Source organism: Ictidomys tridecemlineatus, chromosome 5 (assembly GCF_052094955.1).
Source record: "Ictidomys tridecemlineatus isolate mIctTri1 chromosome 5, mIctTri1.hap1, whole genome shotgun sequence".
NCBI lineage: Eukaryota > Metazoa > Chordata > Mammalia > Rodentia > Sciuridae > Ictidomys > Ictidomys tridecemlineatus.
The window spans coordinates 79219587-79243472 of record NC_135481.1 but is presented as its reverse complement, the minus strand read 5'-3'; the positions used below and the strand labels follow the sequence as shown (position 1 = coordinate 79243472).

General features: G+C 33.0%; 1 protein-coding gene across 8 annotated transcripts in view; it reads right to left on the bottom strand.

Annotated features, from left to right (window-relative positions):
- The window catches only part of Ralgapa1 (Ral GTPase activating protein catalytic subunit alpha 1), a 217398-nt gene that overhangs the window by 76243 nt on the left and 117269 nt on the right, over positions 1-23886 (bottom strand). For all 8 annotated transcript variants that reach the window (XM_040275655.2, XM_021724701.3, XM_021724700.3 and 5 more), the window contains 7 exons: positions 20765-20890; positions 18063-18121; positions 13795-13903; positions 11733-11843; positions 6674-6742; positions 2270-2404; positions 1544-1727 (listed from right to left, as the gene is read on the bottom strand). In XM_040275655.2, coding sequence (XP_040131589.2) covers positions 1544-1727; positions 2270-2404; positions 6674-6742; positions 11733-11843; positions 13795-13903; positions 18063-18121; positions 20765-20890 — 793 coding nt within the window. The remainder of the gene's footprint in view (positions 1-1543; positions 1728-2269; positions 2405-6673; positions 6743-11732; positions 11844-13794; positions 13904-18062; positions 18122-20764; positions 20891-23886) is intronic.

Sequence of the window (23886 nt, the reverse complement as noted above, 5' to 3'; positions counted from 1 at the left end):
GCTTAATTCATTTTTTGTTTTTTTTTTTTTCTTTTTGTACCAGGGGCACTTAACCACTGAGCCATTTCCCAGCCCTTTTTTGTATTTTATTTAGAGACAATACACTGAGTTGCTTAATGGTCTCACTGAGTTGCTTAGGTCTTAAGTTACAGGGACTGGCTTTCAACTTGCGATCCTTGTGCCTCAGCCTCCCAAGCTGCTGGGATTACAGGGTGCATCACCGTACCCAGCACTTTTTTCTTTTTCTTTTCTTTTCTTTCTTTTTTTTTTTTTTTTTAAGTCAAGCTTCTTTAAAGAACACTTTTCATGGAATGGCTCCAACTTCCTTATCTTCTGCTTCAATCCACAGTCTTCCCCTTTTCTTCCTACATCTCTGTTGAAACTAAAGCAGATATATATGCCAGTCCTTCTGATTTCGACAAAAGTACATTTAACGCTATGACCAGCCTTTTTTCTTCTTTTTAAAAAAGCTATCTCCTCTATTAGTTTCTAAGAAATTATTCTCATAGTTTTCCTTCCTTTACAATGTTTTTTTCCTCAGAATCCACACACAAAAACATATCTATATCTGTTAAGACTCAGATATGCATACACAAGTTATTTCCATTAATCTTCACACAGATATCCAAAAGATATTACGAACTAAACCACCAAAACTGTTCTCATATTCTCTCCCAAACCTGTACTTTCTCTTATATTCTTGCTCTAGTTTGGAAAAATCTAACCAATCTCCAAGTCAGAATCTAACCAGTCAGAAACCTAATATAGATTCCTCCTTTTCTCTAGCTTTTCACAAAAGCCTTTTGACTTTACCTCCTTAAGTATTCCTCAGATCTACTTTTCCTGTATATTTCTACTACCATTCGTTAGTAAGGTAGTAGAAATATAGTTAGCCTTCAGCAACTATTGCTTGGCCATTGCAATGGTCTCATGAGTAGATGGTCTCTCTGCTTCTGTATTAACTACCCAATCAATCTAATATACCAGGCATCAGCAATCTTTTTCTGTAAAGGGTCAGAGAGCAAATACTTTCAGTTTTGTGAGCCATATGATCTCTGTTATTACTCAACACTGCTGTTCTACAAAATAAACTCTGTAGAAATAATGTGCTTAAAAAATGTTTTTGCTTACTGAGTTCACATGTACCAAGGACTGGGTAATGGGCTATACAGCAATAACCTTCTCAGTATTTGCATCAATTCTATAAGGAAAATAATATTATCTGCATTTTACAAATAAGGTAATAGTCACTTAGCAATTAAGTTAGAGTCAAAATTCAATACCAAGTCTGACTCCAAAGTTCTCTTATTCTATATAAATCCTGTATAAAATAAAAACTAAGAATAACTTGTCAGAAGCATAATGGAAAAACTATTACATATTAGTAATTGTGTATATGAACTTATTTCTTAATAAACAAGTTGTTTAGGTAAAACAACCACACAGTGAGGGATATTCTCCTTTGCCATAATTTCCTCCCATGGCTTCAAATCATATTTTGTAAGAACCCAAGTAATAATATTGATATGAAAATTCAATTTACCTTCTGTTACTGGTTGGAGTTTAGAAGATCGTTCTGAATCAGGGGAATGTAGAGGTTCAGGCTCTTTCAGACTTTCCAAATGCATAAAAGGATCATAATCTACAGATGCCAAATCAGAAAGGCTTATTGGAAAGTACTTTGGATTGGTAAAACACTGTGCTCCATAAACACACCCATGTAAAACCTAAAAAACAAGGGAAAAGAATATACCAAGGTTTACCTTTAAATGAAAATAAAGAAAGATAAAAGAGAAAAACTGTCAAATGATAACCCAAGAGTTTGGCAAAATTCTTAAGGATTCTAAAAGTCAGGGCTTCGATCATGGTAAAGTTTAATATCTTTTTTAGAGCCAAAAGAACAAGTGAAATTTAAATAGTGATTCTTATAGTCAACACAGATCTAACTCCCTTAAAAAATTCTGTATGTGGCTCAGTGGTAGAGGGCTCGCCTGGCATGCATGAGGCACTGGGTTCGATCCTCAGCACCACATAAAAACAAAATAATGTGTCCACCTAAAACTAAAGATAAATAAATAAATATTTTTTAAAAATTCTGTATGAAAACAATGGTGTCTTAGAAGGAAGAACTTTTAAATTATCTTGCTGTAGACTAAATCTGTAAGAAAATATCTAGATCTGAAACAATAAAATGTTATACTAAAATGTTGTGTCTGTAGTTTTTAAAAATCCTTAACAGATAAATAATATAGCAAGTAAAAAAGTTTACCTTATAAATGCAATTGAGGACTGATTTTTCTGTTTTATCATTTTCTGTTCCTGTAGTATGTACTGGCTGGAGTAGTGTTTTTAGAGGTAAGGCCATGATCCAATCCAGAAGGCAGAGAAGTAAGGATACTACCAACTATAACAACAATAACAACAAAATCATTATAATTTCAAACTTACAGGAGCTCCTCAATAATTCACCTTCTTATTTTTGGGTTTCCAAAATTTATTTTAGGAACCATCAATCCTATTAATGTTACCTGACCTGATTTTTAAAATATTGCCTATGGACATTATTGTGGGTTTTTCTTTCATATTTCAAGGAAAGCACAACAAAATCTTAAGCATAATAAGAACAATAATGTTAAAATTGATGGATCCAAAAACCTTAAGTTTCAAAGACTATAGATATTCAGAATGGCTCAGAGAATGCTTATCCGGCATATGTGACGCCCAGGGTTCAATCCTGAGCCCTAGGAGAAAAAAAAAAACAAAAGAAAGACAGACAAGACAAATCAATTAACTACACTTACCTAATTATACAAATACCAGTTAAAGGATTTGGTCCATACATTTTATAATCACTTCCACTTTCTTCTTCTAAGCCTGCCAGAAAGACTACTTTATACAACTTTTAATCTTACTCACTAAATGATTCACTAAATTAATCTTTTCACTGGATACTTGTAAACTATTGGATACTATAAACAACACTTTCATCCAAAACGTGGAGCAAACTAGCGGTATCCATTTTATTTGATAAAGAATCACAAATAATAGTAAGAAATAAATAAACCGTCAAGAAATAAATTGACAATCGAATGTGACAATCAAGTGGCAATAAGAGATCTGCTGATATCTAGGGTTAAAGATCAACTAAAATTCAAGAAGTAATTCTGGCCTAAGTTGCCCAACATATACTCCAAAGGAACAATAAGAAATATAAAACATCACAAAACTCATTCTTTCCATATAACCAGAAGACACAGAATACCTACACTTCAAATTCTCTGTTAAGTAGAAAAATATATAGCAAATCCCAGGAATTTTTTTCCTATTGCAGGCTTTCATGAAGAGGAACAGGGAAGTTTGGTAAAAACTGTAAGAAAAGATGGGAAGCAGCTGCAAACCTAAGACTGATCTATAACCAAGCTAGAAAGAAAAAGTCCATCCTAAGTATGAGAACAATGAAAAAGTATACAGGTACATCCAAGTATTGAGTAGAAAGAAGAGACTTAATAGTGCACACAAGAAAGGTAATGCTTTAAGGAGAGGAGAATGTTAAGAGCAAATGCCAACCTGGGCAACATAATAAACCCCCATCTTAAAACACACACACACACACACACACACACACAAAAAAAAAAACCACCAAAAAACAAAAAACCCTCCGAGCCTCCAGGCAAAAAAGAAAAATAACTTACAAGGGTAAGAGAATAAGACTGGCATCAGATTTTTCATAAACAATATACAAAGTAAGGCAGCATTTAAAAGACAAAACAAAATTTCAAGGAAAGCAAGTATGAGCTAAGGATTCCATATCTAGCCAAACTGCTTTTCAAGTATCAAAAAGGTTGACAGAAAAAGTTTTATGTATTTAAGAGCTTAGAGAATTCTGTTCTCATGAGTCTATCTTGAAGAATAAAGACGAATTTTATCTAACCAAGAAGCTGACTGAGTAAACTTCAGCAAAAAACAAAACAAAACAAAAAACAAGTTATAAATCTCAGTTATAGTTGTAAGAATTAAAAAAACAAAAAAATGTGGAGATAAGTATGAAAAAATAAAAATTTGTTATGATTTATTTCTATAAGTTATACGTAGAAATAAAATAGTCAAAATTTGAGGCAGATGAAAAAAGAGATGAACCCATTTATTAATGTATATGGTAAAAGATAGATAGGAGTTAACTTTTTAATTAAATAATTAAAAAAAACATTAAATAATCACAAACCAGATAGAATAAGGTTAAGTAAAAAGCAAGGTGTGTGTTTATATAAATAACCTCTAGAACAAAAGTGCAGTTTCCTAAATATCAAGAACTTAAAAACAAATCAGAAAAAAGAAAATGCATCATGCAGAGAAACACAGAAAATATAAGATAATATGCAAAATAATGATGAAGACAAAATAACAGAGGTGAGACCAAAAATGTAAGTCGTATCAAAATGGGTTTAATTTGCTTAAGAGAGACAAAGACTTTCAGTTTGGCTTACAAATCAAGACCCAAGTATATTATATTCAAGGATACAGTTAAACAAAAAGATTCAGAAATGCTAAAATTAAAGGGATTGAACAAAGGTATACCAAGCAATTAAAACAAAAAATTAAAATGCTAAAAGCTATAATTCAAAATGAAGATAAAGTATTTGTCACTATCTATGTATCAACACCTTACAAATTAAAACTATAAGCCACACAAGGAAATCAAGAAACTTCAAGTAGATTAGGAAAAAAAAATAAAATACAAAAATATAAAAAATGTAAATGAATTTCTTGTTTTGGCTGGCATCTCATTCCCAAGATATCTAACAATGTATATGCAAATATGTTAAAATCAAAAAATATCCAAAATTAAAAACACTCCTGAGCTGAGTGTGGTGGCACATGCCTGTAATACAAGCAACTCCAAAGGCTGAGGCAGGAGAATCACAAGTTCAAGGACAGCTTGGGCAACTTAGCAAGACCCTGCTCAGAATAAAAAATCGGATGTAACTCAGTGGTAAACCACCTCTGGGTTCAATAGCCAGTACCACAAACAACAAAACAAACAACCCTCCTAAAACAACAATAAAGAAAACCCACTTCGGTTCCTAAGCATTTCAGATAAGGAAAACTCAATCTCTATATGACTCTTTTAAAAATGAAGACTGTGTTTACCAAGAACTGTACAATCTGTCTAAGTGGAGTTTTAACTGGATATGAAGGGAACAAATTAAAAATTTTAAGGTAATCTAATGAAATCAGTGATTTGAAAGACAGTAGAAATAACATGGCAAAAATAAAAGTGTAAAAGATATGTAGTCCACACAACAAAGAAATTGGGACTAGGTACAGAAACATGAAATCTTTCAAATTGTACAAATTAATGGGAAGACCATAGAAGTAAATAAAGCATACTTGAGATTTCATGCAATACAAGATGACTAAGAAGAGGTAGTAACACTAATAATTGCAGAACAGAATTCAGGATTGGGATGTCACAAGGAAAAGAAACATAATAATTTTCAGAGTTTTTTTTTTTTTTTTTTTTGTAATGGGGATTGAACCCAGTGTTGTTTAACCTCGGATCCACATACCCATTCCCTTTTATTTTTTTATTTTGAGACACAGTCTCATTAAATTGCTTAGGTCCTTGCTAAATTGCTGAGGCTGGCTTTGAACTTGAGATCCTCCTGCCTCAGCCTCCCAAACTGCAGAGATTACAGGTGTGCACCACTAAGCCCAGAGTAGAGAAAAAATTAACAGAATCCAAAAGTAGCCTGTCTAACACAACTTTGTGCAATGATGGAGTTGTTGAGTATTTGAAATATGTAAATGTGGGATTAAATTTTCAATGTAAATTCTTAATTTAGTTCAATTCTAATGTAAAGCCACATGTGTTTAATACCTACCACAACAGGCAGCATAAATCTAGTCTCCATATATTATATATAACATCTAGTATATAACTGAACAACAGGAAAATGGAACCCAGGCAAGAGGAAAAACATTCAATAGGAAGAGACTCTGTGATGACCCAGATATAAGATTTAGTAAAGACTTTAAAATAATTATGATAAGTATGTTGAGTCTTCAAAAAAAGATGCAAGTTACTGATAAAGAAATGTGGAATTTAATAAAAGCATGAAAACATTAAAAGACACCACAGAGAAACTCTAGAACTGATAAATACAATATCTGAAGTAATTAAAGGACCTCATAATGAATTTATGAAAGTAAATCCCATCTTGTAGAACTCTTTGGTGAACAGAGGAAATGTCTTCTCCTCTGTACCTATCTCTATGTATTTTACATACTTTGCTTACTAGAAATATCTTTATTTTCCACCAGAAACAATTTTACAAAATCAAGTGGCTCTCTTCAGGGGTAATGAATTCTTAAGAATTAATCTTCAGGTATAATTTGGCAGGATATAGTAAAATAATTATAAGTGGACAGAATGTTCTCCAGGGTTCCTTACAACCCTGCGATTCAAAGATTTTATCAAATGGCCTGAAATTTAAACTAAAACATAATTTAGCTAAACTTAAATAATGGGAAGACATATTTCACACTATAATTTACTGTGAACACAAGGTGAATAAATTCATATCGTGGCTTTACATTATGCCTTTGCAAAATTAACAAAATACAAGTATTTTAAACTAGAAGACAACATATTAAATATCAAAATTTAAATTACCCTTTTGTCCATTTCATATGATGAAGCTTCTGTACTTGGCAAAAGGTGGGTGATAGTAGCTATTAGGATCTGTATGTGAAAATAAGTAAGTTCAAAATATGTTAATGATACATTTTAAAAATTGTTATATGCTAAAGTGATGTAAAAGCTACTGCTGCAAATTTTTCCTAAATGCATTATTTAAATATATTACCCTAATATATACATTGCTTTTTAAGGGTAATTTATTTAATAAATAATCTTTTCAAGTACACTTACTTATCAATTATTTATAATCTTCATGTATAGAAGTTACATATATATTTTGCCAACTACACATAATTTCATTCTATTCAATTATGAAAGTGGATCAATGCATATAAGTACACAATTATGTTCAAAAAAATCAGAAGATACAGATAAACAAAAAGATTTACAAAAATCATTGCAATCAATCAGATCAAGAAATTACTGTCTTTCCAGATGTTCCTATACAGGTTGAGCACTTTTAATTTTAAAATCTAAAAATGCTTCAAAATCCAAACCCACTGGAGTACTAACATGCACTCAAGAAACTATGTGTTTTGAAGCATTTCAAATTTTTGGATTAGGGATGGCAAACTCTATGCAAATATTCCAAGTTCAAAAGAACTCTGAATCTGAAACACTTGGGGTCAGAAACAAATACAGGCTTAAAAAAAATTTGTATCTTTTTCAATTTATGTATATTATACACATGAATCTAAAATAGGGAACATGAAGTAATAAAAAAGAAAGATATTATTAAAATGAGGCAAAAAAGATTATTAAAAAAATGTATCAGGGGCTGAGGATGTGGCTTATGGTCGAGTAACCCTGAGTTCAATCCCCAGTACCAAAAAATAAAAGTATTAGAATAAATTTTTATTATACTTTTATTGCATATTATATTTTTAAAATTTACTGTTTCATGAATTAAATAGAAAACTTTTTCTAAATATATATTAAGAACTCAAAAAGCTCAATAGCAAGAAAACAAATAACTCAAATTACAAAATAAGCAAAACACCTGAATAGACATTCCTCAAAAGAAGGCCTATGAAAGGTCAAGTATATGAAAAAATGCTGAACATCACTACTTATCAGAGAATTGCAAATCAAAACCAGAATGAGGGCTGGGGTATAGCTCAGTGGAAAAATGTGTGCATAGCATTCACGAGGCTCTGAGTTAAATCTCTAGTACTAAACAAACAAAAAATCCATAATGGGATATCACCACACTCCAGTCAGAATGGCTATTATAAAAAGGCAGAGATAATGAAGTTGGTGAGGAGGTGGAAACGGGGAATTTTTATACACTGATGGGAATGTAAATTAGTACAACTACTGTGAAAAACAGTAATAAAAATAGAAAACCAGGGTTGGGGCTGTAGCTCAGTGGGAGAGTGATTGCCTAGCACATGGGAGGCATTGGGTTTGATCTTCAGCACCACATAAAAATAAAGGTATTGTGTTCATCTACAACTAAAAATATTTTTTTAAATAGAAAACTAGCATTAAAAATTAAAAATTGATGGGGCTAGAGTTGTGGCTCAGTGGCAGAGTACTTGCCTAGCATGTGTGAGGTACTGGGTTCAATTCTTGGCATCACAAATAAATAAACAAAATGGGGGTCCATTGACTGTTAGAGTCTGTAAACAAGTCAGGATGGCGCCTGGCAAATGTTAGAGTCTGTAAACAAGTCTGGATGGCGCCTGGCATTTTGCCAGAGGGAGTGGTTTATGAAGTAACACCAGTGAGGCATTAAGTGTGGAGATTTCTTATTGGTTGACTGATGTATCTAGTTTATGTTAATTAAGATAAGCTGTGTGGAATGTATAAATACCCCTCCTGTCCTACAATAAATGGCTCCTACTCCTGCTGTATCAATGTACACGGTTATTTTGCTGCAGCCGGACTGCGGCAATTGACAACTAAAAAATATTTTTTAAGAAATTAAAAACTGAACTACCATATGATCTAGCCATCTCTCTCTATTGGGTGTTAACTCCAAAGGAAACAAAATTGGAATGTGGAAGAGACAACACCTGCACTCCCATCTTCACTGCAGCACTAAGCTATGGAATCAACCTGAGTGTCCATCAACAGAAGAATGGATAAAGAAAATGTGCTGTATGTATACACAATGGAATACTATTCAACCATAAAAAGATAAAATCCTATCATTTTAACAATATGGATGAACCTGGAGGACATTGTTAAGAGAAATAAGTCAAGCATAGAGACAAATATCTCATGATTTCACTTCTATGTAGAATCTAAAAAAGATGATCTTGTAGAAGTCGAGAATAAAACAGTAGTTACTATTGGAAGGGGAGAGTAGGGGTGTGGGAAGGACAGACAGAGCTTGATTAACATGTACAGTGTTAAGATTAGACAGGAAAATAAATTCTGGTATTTTATTGCACAGGAGGGTAACAATAGCTAACAATAATGCAGTTTTTCAAAAGCTAAAAGTGAGGATGTTCAATGTTCTCACCATAAAAAATGATAAATGTTTAAGGTGATGGATATGCTGACAACCTTAATTTGATCATTATACAATGTATACATATATTGAAAAACCATACTATAACCCATAATTATGTGCATTTAATTTCCTCAACTCAAATGTAAAATTTAAACAATTGAATATGCTTTTTACAGAACAAGTCTTTTCTCCCCAGTTGAATCTAGTATTTTGGGTGCACTTGCTTCACACTGGTAAGAAAACTAGGCTTTTACCCATAATTCTGTGGATAGATAACCATTAGTGAAATGCTTCAGTATTCTGTGATTTTATTTCTTCAACTACAGGTGGGGAGTAATAACTATTATAGGCCCTGGCCACTATAAAATATAGTAGAACAATTTGCACAGATATATTATTAAATGTTTGTAATATATAGGTTGATGAAGAAAATAAAGAAAAGCATATGGAGGCTTTCATATTGAAAAAAAAAGTGTTTAAAGAACCACCTTAATTTTTACACAGAATATCAATCTTTAGTGGTTAAATTTTCCAAAGGTTTCAAAATTTCAAACGTTTTATTATTAGACACACAAATGTCCATTCACATTCAGTCACTGTGTCCCACATAACATAATAACAGCTGCATTTATTAACATTTATATTTCATCACTTATAAGTCAAAAAAGTGCTAAGTGCTTTACAGGTAATTTTTTCATTTAGCTTTTTTCCTACCACTGAGCTAAATCCCCAGGACTTTTAAAAAAAATTTCACACATGGTCTCACAAAGTTGCTGAGTCTGACCTCAATTTATAATCCTCCTTCCTCAGGCTCCTGTTGGCTTTAGTCTTTAAAGCAACCTGTGAGGTAAATTTTCATCCTAGATATGAAGTGTTCAGTTTTCAGTGGGCTTAGTAACTTGTCAACAGTTTAAAAGTCAGTACAAGCAGAGTAAGTGGTTAATTAAATCCAGGTGTGTCTATTCCCAAACCAAGTCTCTTAACCATAAACTATTTCAAGTCAATAGATACTAAATATTTTCTACACAAAAGTCACCCTAGACATAAGATAGTAAAGATAAAAAATATGTTAAGGACCCTAAAATTTTATACATGATCATTTGGTCTCATTCAAATTTTTAATGTGCATATTAAAAATGTAGTTATAAGTTTATTATATTTTCATTATAAGTTATATTTTTATAAGTTATTACTTTGATGCATTAAGTAAAAAAATTGTTCTAAATATACTTTATATAGGAAAAGGCTTTATTCACTATTTCTGTTATAGAGACTAATGAGTGACACGCATGAGTGAGGAAAGCTTATACTTCAGATTCTCAGACTTCGTTAGAATTCTGTTTCTGTCCTGTTACTTTGTGACTTTATGTAGTTACTAAGCCTTTAATTCCCTTATTTTAAAAAAGTGAGGTAGGAAGGGAATAATCTTCTACCTCAAAAAATATGTAAGAATTAAATAAAATATTTATGAAAACATACCGACAAGGTGACTGGCAGTTGGTAAGGTGATCAATAAATATTGTGTTCACCTTTCCTAGAAATGTTATAAGAATACAAAGATAAAAAAGATAAATTCTGATTAGGAAGATCAGACAGGAAATTCTATTTTTTTGAGGAGATGGTATTTAAGCAAATTACTGAAAGATAAGGGGATAGAGAGAAGTAAACCATTTCAGATAAAAGGAAGAAAGAGTATGTTTAAGCAATGATAAGCATATTCAGTTGCCTGGACAACATGGAACTTCAAAGAAATCTGCACGATTCTGGAAAGGCAGGTTGGGTCCTTGTCTGGAGGTTTTGAATTCACACCTAAAAACTGGGATCTATTTTATAGTAAAAAAAACCCCAGAGATTTTGTTCCTATTTTTTTCAGGTAAGTGATATGATAAAAGTCATATGAATGCGGGGCTAGGGCTGTAGCTCAGTGGCACAGCGCTTGCTGAGCATGTGTGAAGCATTGGGTTCAATCCTTAGTGCCACACAAAAACAAATAAATAAAATAAATGTGTTGTGTCCATCTACAACTACAAAAAATAAAATAAATTTTAAAAAGTCATATGAATATGAATTATGACTTGTAGGAAAAGACTGTACAGGAGAGAAGGCTACTGTAATATCTCACAGAAAAAAATAATAAAGAGCTGAAATATGTTAGGTGTTGTAGAAAATACGAGAGACAGTGAAAAAATAATTAGGATGAAAAAATGACAATCTCATAAATGATTGACAGAAAAAGAAAAAAGAATAATGCTTTGATTTAGGTAATGGAAGGATGGCATGTTTTCCTCACCTGAGAGAGTAAAGGAAGCAGAATATACATTTGCAAAGACAATGGCATAAAAAGTTTACATGTAGTATTTCATTTTCAATACTATTAATAAGTGAAATTTATAATAAATTCTTTTTTAATGATTTTACTTTGAAAACCAGGAACACAAGTTTCTAACATAAACACAATGAGACAGGATCTTTGATATTACCAAAAAGCATGCAAAAATTTTTTAAACTTATTGAATAATTTTATATCTACATCGAAGAATATTTCTAAAAAAGAAATGAGAAACTACTTACTTGAATAATTTTCAAAGGAGAATCAGGTTGGTAAATTTGAAGTCTAGGTACATAATGAACCAGCATGTGAAGCATGCTGCAAGCCACTTGGGCTACTGTTTTATTCGTAAACTGCAACAAGAATAAATCATTGTTTAATATAAAGTTTCTTCATGATACTCTGGTTTCTTTTCAGATTCTATAAATCTTTGGCCTTTTATTAAGAAATTTCTTCATGAACTATTAATCATCAGTGCATTAGCTGACTAAAAAATTTTAAATTTCATACATATTTTTTTGGTCATCATACATTTATAAGCATTTATTAAAATCTTAGGAAGATAAGCCTTCAATTGCAAAATTTAAAAAAAAAGTCACAATAGATTCCAAAAACATATACACTTTTACTTTTTCTTTGTAATGTTTGACTGTCCTCATTAAATTTTTATTAAGTGTTTTCTTACCTGAATTTCTGCACTGGTCTCTAATTACTAATCTTGTTATCAATTTTTCTACTGTTTGTTTGAATGTACTCTTTACAATATTTCCAAATTAAATTTCTAAAGTATTGTTTGATCCTAGCATTCTTTATACTTAAAACTCTCAGATGACTCTCCAATAGCATTATAGTTTGGATATAAGGTGTCCCCCAAATGCACATGTGTAATGCAGGAATATTCAGAGGTTAAAATGATTAGATTATGGAAGCCCTAACCTAATTAGTCCATTCTAATTTGAATGGAATAACTGGGTGGTAACTGTAGAAAGGAGGTGGGACATGGCTGAAAGAGACAGGTCATTGAGGGCATATCCTAGAAGAGTTATTCCCTGTGACTCTCCCTCACATCACCCCACTACTTCTGGCCTCCATGAGCAGAACAGATTCCCTCTGCCTCTCCCTTTCACCATGTTTTGCCTCACTATGGGCCCAGAGCAATGGTGTTGGTCAACCAAGGACTAAATCTCTGAGAACATTAGCTAAAAATAAACTTTCCTTCTCTAAGAAGTTCTTGACAGATATTTGGATCACAATGATGAAAAGCTGACTAACATAAATGACATAAAGTCAAGCTTTTTATGCTTATCTATGTCCAAATTTCACTCTCTCAAGTTCCAAATTCCTCCTCTTTTCCAAAAATTTCTCTAAGACAAAAATTTCTGCTTCCTCCAAACTGCAGTTCAAATGCACCATTCATCTAGTATTCTTAGCTTTACCTACTTTGTTAACACTTATTTTAATCTTTTCAGTTATATCTACATCTGTCTATCTATATCTTGAAGCTAGTATTTTTTTTCATTACATTATCCTTTACTTTGCCTAGCAAAGTGCCTGAATACGGTACATATTCAGAAATACCTGTCAGATAAATACTATTATTATTAAAAAATATTTATTAGGTAAATTTTATGTTTAAACACATACTGTATTAAAATTTTTAAGATAAAAATAATATCAAGCATCCTCTGATTAAAAAAATATCCATTTATCAATTAAGGTTCTCTAAATCATTACTACTTCTGAAAAACATCTTATTCTGGGGAGGGTGGGAAGAAATGCTGGGGAGTGATATTGGCCAAATTACATTGTTATATTGTGTGCGTGTATAAATATGTAACCATAAATTCCGTCAATATGTACAACTCTTATGCACCAATAAAAAATGTGGAAAAAAATCTTATTCTGGTTACAAAAGAGGGCATTTGAATGATAAGCCAAGAGTTGAATAGCTCAAGAATTTCATAAATGTTAAAAATCAAGAGTAAGTTACAAAAATACTAGTTAAAAAAACAAACAAAAAAATTCCTTTATGTCTTAAAGGACTGGTTTCCTTCTTAGGAGTCATCCATATGTATTTTAAGGAAAAATTCAAATACAAAAGAAGTTGTATGGTAGGTCTCCTACTTAGTGATATCTCCAGGCTGGGACCATTCTTAAATCATTCTTAAAGTTTCAGGATCAAGGAAAAAATGTAATAATGAAGACATTTATTATAAATTATTCAAGAGCACAAGATAAAATTAACATTTAGAGAAAAAAATAACTATGCATTCTTAATAAATGTCACTAAAAAGTTGTCTTTACCTTTAAGGAAACACAAATTACATTCAGAGCTTCTTTAATTTGAGGATGATGAGACTCATGGACTAATTCTTCACAAATCCAAATACCTAAACTGCAAAGTGCTACACATCTGCAAAAAAGGCAACAAACAATGATACAAATAAAAGTGAAGGAGTCTTTCAGTAAAATGAAATCACCACCACACCAATCAAGTGACACAGAATGAACACGCACTGTGTAAGTGATTTAATAAATTTGTTATTCTATTGGTGATTAAGGAAAAGAAGGGGGGAGCCTAACCCTTAAATCCTAAAATGAATTTTCTATTATAATCTACTACCAAGGTCATAGGGTCAGATAACACATAGCATCTTTCTAACAAATCCATGTTAATAAAATGACAAAACTGTAAGGTTTTCCAAACAAATATTTAACCTGCTTTCAAAAGGAAAGAGTATAATTTTATTGACTGGCAACAGTAAAATGAATTTAAGTAAAAACATGAAGTTGATGGAGTAAGTAAAATACTATTGTTGTACCTTTTAAATTGAACACAACTGGCCACAAATTCTTTTAAAAACTATTTGAAAACACAAAATTCATATAATTTACAAAGTAATTCCAACAAAAACAGGACTTGTAGAATTTTTGTTCTGTTCTCTAATGTCTGGCAACAACTTCAGCTGAGTTTCAACTTGAGGGAGTTAAATCTGATAATCTGAATCAGGAAGAATTCTATCAGCATGTTCAAGTTTAGGATTCTGATAAAGTATATAATGGTTCTAAGTACAAAAAAATATTTTTCTACTCGAACACAGCAGATCAGTCTCTTCTCACAGTGTAAAGTGCTAGAGTACTACTAAACTTTTTACTATTAAAACTGCCAAAAAGTCTTCATAGTAAAGTCAACTGCTTTATTTCTTCCCTACTGTTGTCTACCCATAAATTCTAGGTAATATTCATAATCAGTTTCAAGTTTAGCAATGGAAATACCTATAGTTCTAAAACAACAATAAACTCTGAAGTACAGCAAAGCTCTCCATGGATTCAACTAACTAAAGGCAGAGGCTGGAGTACAAATGCTGAACAATTTTTGTTGTAACAAGAGGTAAGAATGGGATGTTTCTATTTTTTGTTTGTGTTTTTGCTTTTGTATGTACAGAATTTTCTCCCTTTTCCAAATTGTCAAGATAATCAAGATTATTCACATTACTCCTGCTCAGATTTTGGAGTATAAGCTTCTAAAAAGAGGCCCATTACACAAAGGTATAGAAAAACAAGTTCAATTTCTGAGGTTGTTCAACACTCAAACAAACTGTTATGTTAATCATTCCTTGATCTACATCTGAGCAGCTGTTTTAGTTTTCCACATTCTTTCACTTAAGAATCAACATAGTTTAAAAGAAAAAAGAGATTTAGGATCCTAAGCCCTATGTTCAATCCTGGTTCTGCCACTTACTAATTATGCATCAATGGAAAGAGAGTAGAATGAATTGGACATAACTTTCATATGTTCATATATGAATACACTACCAGTAAAACTCCAAATCATGTACAACCACAAGAATGGAATCCTAATTAGAATAAATTACACTCCATGTATATATAAATGTCAAAATACACTCTACCGTCATGTATATCTAAAAAGAACAAATAAAAAAATTAAAAATTTATTTAAAAAAATAATACATTTACTCATGCATTGTTGGTGGGACTGCAAATTGGTACAAGCACTCTAAAAAAAGTATGGAGATTCCTCAAAAAAACAGGAGTGGAACCACCTTTTGACCCAGTTATTCACTCCTTGATATATATTCAAAGGATTTAAATTCAGCACACTACAATGACATAGCCACATCAATTTTACAGCAGCACAATTCACAATAGTTAAGCTCTGAAGCCAAGCTAGGTGCCCTTCAACAGATGAATGGATAAAGAAAATGTGATATAATTTATATCTATATCTATAATATATATATCAGCCTTAAAAAAGAAATATATATAATGTGTGTGTGTGTATATATACATACATATATATATATATATATTATCAGCCTTAAAAAAGAATGAAATTATGGGATTTGCAGGTAATGTGGCGAAATATCATGCTAAGCAAAATAAGCCAAAACCAAAAACCAAAGGTTGGATGTTTTCTCTGATAAGCAGATGCTAATCCATAATGGGAGGTAGTGGGGAGAGAATGAAGGAACTTTGGATTGTGCAAGAGGGGAGGGAGGAGTGGGGAGGGAGTGAGGGGGTAAAAAAGATGGTGGAAGAGATGGACATTATTACCCTATATACATGTATGATCACACTACTATATGACTTTGCATCATGTTCAGTCAGAAGAAGAAGCTGTGCTTCATTTGTGTACAATGTAATAAAAATAAATAAATAAATAGATAAATGATATCATTATGAACTAAAAAAAAGTGGGTAAATGGCAAAGAGATCAGTAGAGGGAAGAGAGAAGGATATGGCTGGGATGGAGGGGATGGGGAAGTACTGGAGACTGAATTAGAACAAGATATATTCCATGCTTTAATAATTATGTCCAAATGGATTCTACTGTCATGTATAACTAAAAAGAACCAACAAAATTATGCATCTAATAATTATTCTTTAAGACAAACTGTGAGGATAATAATTATGGCTCTGCCTTATCTGATAGAGCAGATTATCTAAATTTTCTGGGCTCCAGTTTCTGTATTTATAAATCAAAAGGTAAAAACTGTATATTTCTCAGAGTTATTATGAAATGCACTGCCATTATAAATACAAAGTGTCTAGAACACACCTAGCACACAGAAAGGGCTTAATAAATGTTAACTTTAGGTTTAATAAGTATTAGTTTATTAAGCATCAGTTACTAAATAACAAAAGTGGGAGAAGGTGATGTATCAATCTCTCCTAATTTGATGAGAATTAAATGAAACAAATATTGGGGGAAATTCTTGTAAACTTGAATGAGATCAGGGTAAAAGAATTTGCTCAAAGAGGTTTTTTTTTAGTTAACTTGGCTACCAAGTGAGAAAAACTTGTAGTGGAGTAGTTTCATGTAACCAAACTGTTCATGTTACATCATTTTTAATTGCTAGAAAAAGAAATTTAAATTAGAATTAGAAGGCTGAGGCTGTAAAGCGCTCGCCTAGCATGCATGAGGCACTGGGTTCAATCCTCAGCACCACATAAAAATAAAATAAAGAGATTGTGTTCACCTACAACCAAAAAATATATGTTCAAAAAATAAAAATAAATTAGAATCTGAATGGTCAAAGCCATGATCTATACCTTTTGAATCTTGGATCAACAAATACAGACATGATTAGAAAAGGAAGCTTCATAGAGGTAAAGTCAGAGGAGAAGGACTAATGTTGAAACTAATGACACACATTAAAATTAGCATCAAGAAATATAAAATATAACTTGAAATTTTAAGGAAGCAAGGGAACATAGTGTATTCTGGCAACTTCCTAATTTAAGTCTCTTCTTTTTGAGGAAAGGTTTATTCAGCGAGACAGAAAATGTCAGTTTTATATGATTAAGACATAAAAAGGAAAAATTAAAAATCTTGTTACTTATATTCTATTAGAAATCATGATCAGCTGTGTACAGTGGGAAATGCCAATAATCCCAGCAACTTGGGAAGCTGAGACAGGAGGATTGCATTTCAAGGCCAGCCTTCACAAATTAGCAAGACATTCAGTAACTTGGTAAGATCCTATCTCAAAATAATAAAATAAAAAAATTAAAAGTGTAGGGGATATAGCTCAGCTGTAGAGCACTCCTGGGTTCAATTCCCAGCATCAATCCCCCCCAAATCATGATCAATACATATGAATATTAAAACATACTATTTTTTGATATATTACAGTCTACCATAAAAATATTTTGTTTTAATTCAATTCAGCAAATACTCAGTGAGCCTATGTTGTATTTCAAGGTATTACATAAGAACACAATGATAAATATAATCTGAAGAGAACACAAAATGTACTTAAATAAATCAAAATAACTGATTTTACATATACCAGACACAGGGTTAAATAACTGAAAAAGATGAACAGGTTTTCATTTTTATTTTTTAAAGAAGGAAGATTAGAATGTAATCATGAAAAAAAAAGTGAGAGTATTTAATCACTCAAATAATTTAAACTTGTAGTTCAGAATGGCTTTTGTGTGTCTGAAACAACCTAAACTGCTATAAAAATTCAATCAATCTCTTCTAAAATGAGATTTCAAACACAGAATAGTTGTAGTAAACGTTAATCTAAGAATACCTGACCTACCGTGCAGGACCAGAGGGCTCATCCCTTGCTGAGCTTAATACAGTTTTGATTATGAGTTCCTAAAATAAAGGAAAATAGTTAATAGCAATTAGTAAGATTTTCATTCACTTAGTCAACAGATATTTATTAGGTGGCCAATCTGGGCTAGGCCCTGTACCAGGTATTAGAGATACAATAGTTAAGAGAACAATTTATTCTCATGTAAATACTTTTAATAAAGAATCCAATGTTATTTATACAAGTAGCTAATAAAACAATTTATGAAATTTGTACCAAAAGAATATGTTAAAAAAATAACCTTTTTTCCTGATTGGAAAAGTCATAAAGGCTCACTATAAGAAAGATAATTAAAGAAGAATTAATATCTTAAAGTCATGAACATCTTTTTTAAGCTTTGAGAAATAGCATTTAAAAGCCACCAACAGATTATTTCACTGATGAATTATACCAAACATTTAAAAAATTAATACTAACCCTTCTCAAATTCTTCCAAGAAAACTAAACAGGTAGGATACTTCCAAAGTCAATTTATAAGGTCACATTTACCCTGATGCCAACATCAGACAAGGGTATTAACAAGAGAAAAAAAAATTATAGGCCACTATCTCTGATTAATACAAATGCAAAAATCCTCAAAACAATAACAATAAACCAAATTGAACAGCACAATAAAAGAATCATACACCATTACCAAGTAGGATATATTCTATGGCTACAAGAATTGTTCAACACATGTAAATCAATAAACATAATATACCACTTTAACAGAATGAAGGATAAAAATCATATAATCATCTCAATAGGTAGAGAAAATTAAAACAATTATTGATCCTTGACCTTCAGGATCTTCTGAAAATAAAACAAACTATTAAACCTTGAAAAGCTAAGGTAAATTCATGTAGTTTCTGTTAAGTGTCATTGTAAATTTGCACTGAGCCACTTGATTGTATGTGTAAGTCAAATTCATTTGTTTACATTAATGAGTATATGCTATATATCAAAAAGTGTTAGGTCATGAGGATATAATAGTATATAAGATCACATGGGGGCTGCGGTTGTAGTTCAGTGGCAGAGCGCTTGCCTAGCATGTGTGAGGCCCTGGGTTCAATCCTCAGCACCACATAAAAATAACGTAAATGTACAAAAAATACAATAACATTATTTTAAAAAAAGATTTCATGGTATTTGTCTAAAACAGAAGTTAGGCACTGAGTAAGAAATTACAAGTATGATAAATGTTATGAAGAGAAATATGGATTCTAAGGAAAGTATAAGCAACACATAAAAATCATCTGCATGACCCCTGAGGAGCTAAAGTGTCTTTTTCTCAACCTTTCTAATTCTGAGAACAAATTAAGGTCAATCATAGAGACTACCTGGGAATAACTGAGACAGGCACAGGATTGTTAAGCCCTTTAGAGTTTATATGTATGCATTCAGATAGAGATAGGTCTTGACAGTGATTGAATTATTCACTAAACAGCATACTGTGGGTTCAGAGCACTGATTTTCTTTATCCTTACTAAAAGAGCTTTTCACAGCACTCCCCTCTACTTAGGTTTAACAATCACTGAGTCTAGCCATGTGTAGTGGTGCATGCCTGTAATTCCAGCAACTTGGGAGGCTAACACAGGAAGATCACAAGTTTGAGACCAGCTTCAGGAACTTAGTGAGACCCTGTTTCAAAATTTAAAAAAGGGTAGGGAGGCTGAGATATAGCTCAGTGGTAGGAAAACCCAGGGTAAAACTGCCAGTACCCGCCCCCCAACACACACATACAAGAAGTACTAAATTCAGAGGTCTAAGGATGTTGATCATGTCACACACTTTTCCCTTTCAATAGAGGCTGAACTCTGCAGAGGCACAGAATAACCTTTTGAGAGTTTCCTATCTGAAATTTTTAACATGTGTATTTAATACACTGCTCCTGCCTGGGCACACTGTTTTTTAAATGATTACTATCTGGGATCTGGAGAGGTTCTCTTTGCAACTATATAATCACTGCTAATATTACACAGGCTGAAGGGTTATGGTGACACATGCCTGTAATCATGGCTACTGGGGAGGCTGAGGCAGGAGGGTTGCAAGTTCCAGATCACCCTGGGCAACACTGAGAGACCCTTTCTCAAAATAAACAATAAAAAGGCCTGGGGATATAACTCAATGGTGGAGTACATATGGGCTCACTTACTAGTACAAAGAAAAAAAAATATTGTACCAACTACTATCCAGGTCCTGTAACACTTTAGGTACATAGGATTACTACCTCAATTCCAAAGTTTCATATAGCAGTACAGAATTTTCCATTACTTTGTTTGATACTACATGCTGAGAAATCGAGAGAGGGAGTCAAATATGTAGGTATAGTTTGCCATCTCAACTCAAGAAACCTTACATTAGCAACACCATATCTGGTTCATAGGATGTTTTGATAAATGCTCAGTGAGTGAATGAATGAATCCTAAGAAACAAACATGAATGGGTTCAAAAATGAGATAAAGATACCAAAGTAATTTAAACACATCCAGAAAAATAAAAATAAAAAGGCAATAATCCTAATTAACATTCCAGTTTTTGTTCTGGGAGATATAGCTGGTTAATGTTGTTCAACAACTCAGTAGATTTCAAAAAGAGACAAATTTTATTGCATATATTTTATGTTATAAAATCAGTTAAATGCCACAAACTATCTGATTTCTTACCTTCACATCTGTAAACTGAGACACAGCAATATCTGGAATATTGGGATGGAGAGCAGGCAGTTCACAGTACAAGTTGGGAAAGCAAACCAAAGATCCCAGAAGAACTTGTGCTTCTACTCTTGGTGCCTATGTATCAGATTTTAAAAAATCTTTAAAATATATTTGTTATTACATTAACCTAAAATTACTTTATTACTCAACTATATTTTAAAGGGAAGTAGGAGTATAAAACAAAATTCAAAAAGGGGACACACAGAAAGATTAAGTTTCTATGTATACTTTCTACACAAAGTATTGTTATTCTCAATAGAGGTAAAGGACAAATAACAGAAATTTCCTCAAAAGTATCTAATAGGCAGAAATAAGCCATAGTTAATGAGATTATAAGTAGGAATATAACCTATCTACAGCACACATTTACCCTGAAGAAGAACTATAAATACTTCATATTTTACTTTATTTTTTAAAGGTAACACACAATGTGACATATTGTTCTAATAAGCAGATGATTCAATGCCACTAGACTGTATTTGTTACTACCTACAGATGAATAAATGTGGATGAAAATGTCAACTATATCTTTAAGAAACGAACACCAGTCTAAAAAAGTTTTACATAACACATATGAAAAAACCATTGCTTATGATACTTACTAAAATAAACATTAGAATGTATGCCTGGCGTGCAGATTGAAGTAACTCTTCATCTTTTTTCCTTAGCTGTTATTAAGTCATTTCTCAATTATCAACACTAAGCATTATTTTTCCTCTCTGCCTCTTGCATGTCCACCAAACAACAACACCTACCTACCAATGCTTAATATTAAAATATCTGCAAATAGATTTATATGCTTAACAATACTTAATAAAATGTGAAACACTGAACAACTAGAAATATAATACTTCTATTCATATTAATCAAAAACCAGTTTCCAAAAGATTTATCTGTCTTAATAATTTGTAATAGAGGCAATGTAGTAGTACTCTACTATGTTATTTTTCAAAACAAAATGACTCCTTTCTAGATTTAAAGATACAAGGCAGAAATCTGAAGGAGCAGGATGAGCTCACATTCCCAATTTAGAAGTTATCCTATAAAAATGAAACTCATTTAAAAAATAAATATATAATGAAATTGATTAACTAAGAGTTTTTCTGTAAAGGTGCTGAGGCAAATGGGAATGTTTGGGCCCGTGGATATAAGAGAACAGACCTAGAATGTGATTGTAATTAAACAAAACTGAATCAGTTATCTTGTAATCTGCCTAAGGAAGAAGAGAAATATTAACAAAGGAAGATGATATGAATGAGATCTAAAATGGGAATGAGATTTGGACTAAATAGTTCCAACACCATGCAGGGGGAAAGACTATCTTAAACCTCCAGTGGAGATGTGTTAGGTTTGATTTCAAAAAAGAATCAATTTCCTATATAGCCTTCTTTAAGAAATATTCATCATATAAAACAGAGAATACAGAAAATGACTAATTTCTCTATTTTCCCAAAGATGTCACACAACCAATGTATAGAGAAGTTAATTACATGAAATGCAGACACACCGACTGCTCAGTGCAGGCCCACCCAACTGCGCTGCAGGCTCCCCATCTACCAACATGGCCGCAACTATCACTGAGCCGCCTGCGGCTGCGGGTTCATCTCCCAAGGTGGCTGTCTCCAACTTGAGACACTGCAGCCACCATCATAGCCATCTTGATGTGGTATCCTCCACCTTAGGACACCATGTAGGGCTGGGAGAAAACACCTCTGCAAACCCCTACTTCCCCGCAGCACCAAGGCCACCCACTGTCACAACATGGCCACCCTCACTGACCCATTCCTGAAAGCAGTTGCCTCTATCTTGGGACACCTATGCCGCCATATTGGGTTACCTCTGCTACTAACATTGCCATCTTGAGTTGGGGCAGCCTACATCATGGGACACTCTCCAGGGCCTGAAAGCCCAACATCAAGGTACCTACAGATTTGCCGCTGTTGCTGCCATCATCTAGGGAGGGACATGGCCGCTTCTATATAGGGATGCCAGCCAGGGCCTGGAATACCATCATCAAGGCACCTGCAGGCTTGGTAACATCTGAGGTCTCCCTGCTAGATGTGCTAATAGACACCACCTTGCTGGAGAGGCAGGAGAGCGCCTTGCATGGGGTCCATAAACTGGAAGAGGGTGTGAGGGCATCTTGCTCTTGGCTTGCCCAGCCAACCAGTCTGGCATCCACTGGGTATCCAGGGCCACCAACCCAGCCTAGAGCTTGCAGCTATGTAGCCAGCCTGCAGCTCTCAACACCTAGTCCTGATCTGCCTGATACAGAACAGTTCTCCACAACAGGCACGTAGAACCCAGCACTCAGCCCTCAGGACCTCTGGAGAGAGAGGTGCCTGATTGGGAAGTTGAAAAGGTGGGAGAGATACAGTTTAGAGACTAAATTAGAGACCAGGAATTGTGAGGTCTGCAAGCAACATAGGGGGCTAAAATCAGGTTCCCATATCACACAAATGGACCCCCAAAGAGATTCCTGGGTTCAGTCTTCCAATGGAGACTGGAAATTGCCATATTGCACCTTGAGGAGTTCTGCCTCCAAGACTCACCCTACCACCCTAGAAACCCTCACCTTCCTGAGGGTAGAGATACCAGCAAACTCCACATAACTCCACCTATTGGATGAGAAGGGAAGCAGAGAAACTACTGAACTCCAACAGAAATAATTGTTCAATTTTCTTTTGAGATTTTTGTTCTTTTCTGTTTTCACATCCCCACCATTTTTGAAACCAAGTAATTTTCATACATCAAGCTACTGAGGACTGGGATGTCTGAGTAGTATATTACAGTTTTATTGTATATCACTTTAGTTTTACATTTTTGAATCTTTATAATTTTTTTCTTATTTTCTTATTATTTATTCCTTCTCTACATTTTCCTCTCACTTATTTCATTCCCTGGATTGTCTTACTCTCTTTTCTCCTGCTCACAGCCAACTTCTACTGATTCCTCTTTCACTCTTCCAATGATCTAATACTTCTATCTTCTCCCCCATCCACCTCATAAACATCATATCTTACACTACCCTGTTCTCTCTCTGTCTACCATTAGAAATTGTAGACCCTTTG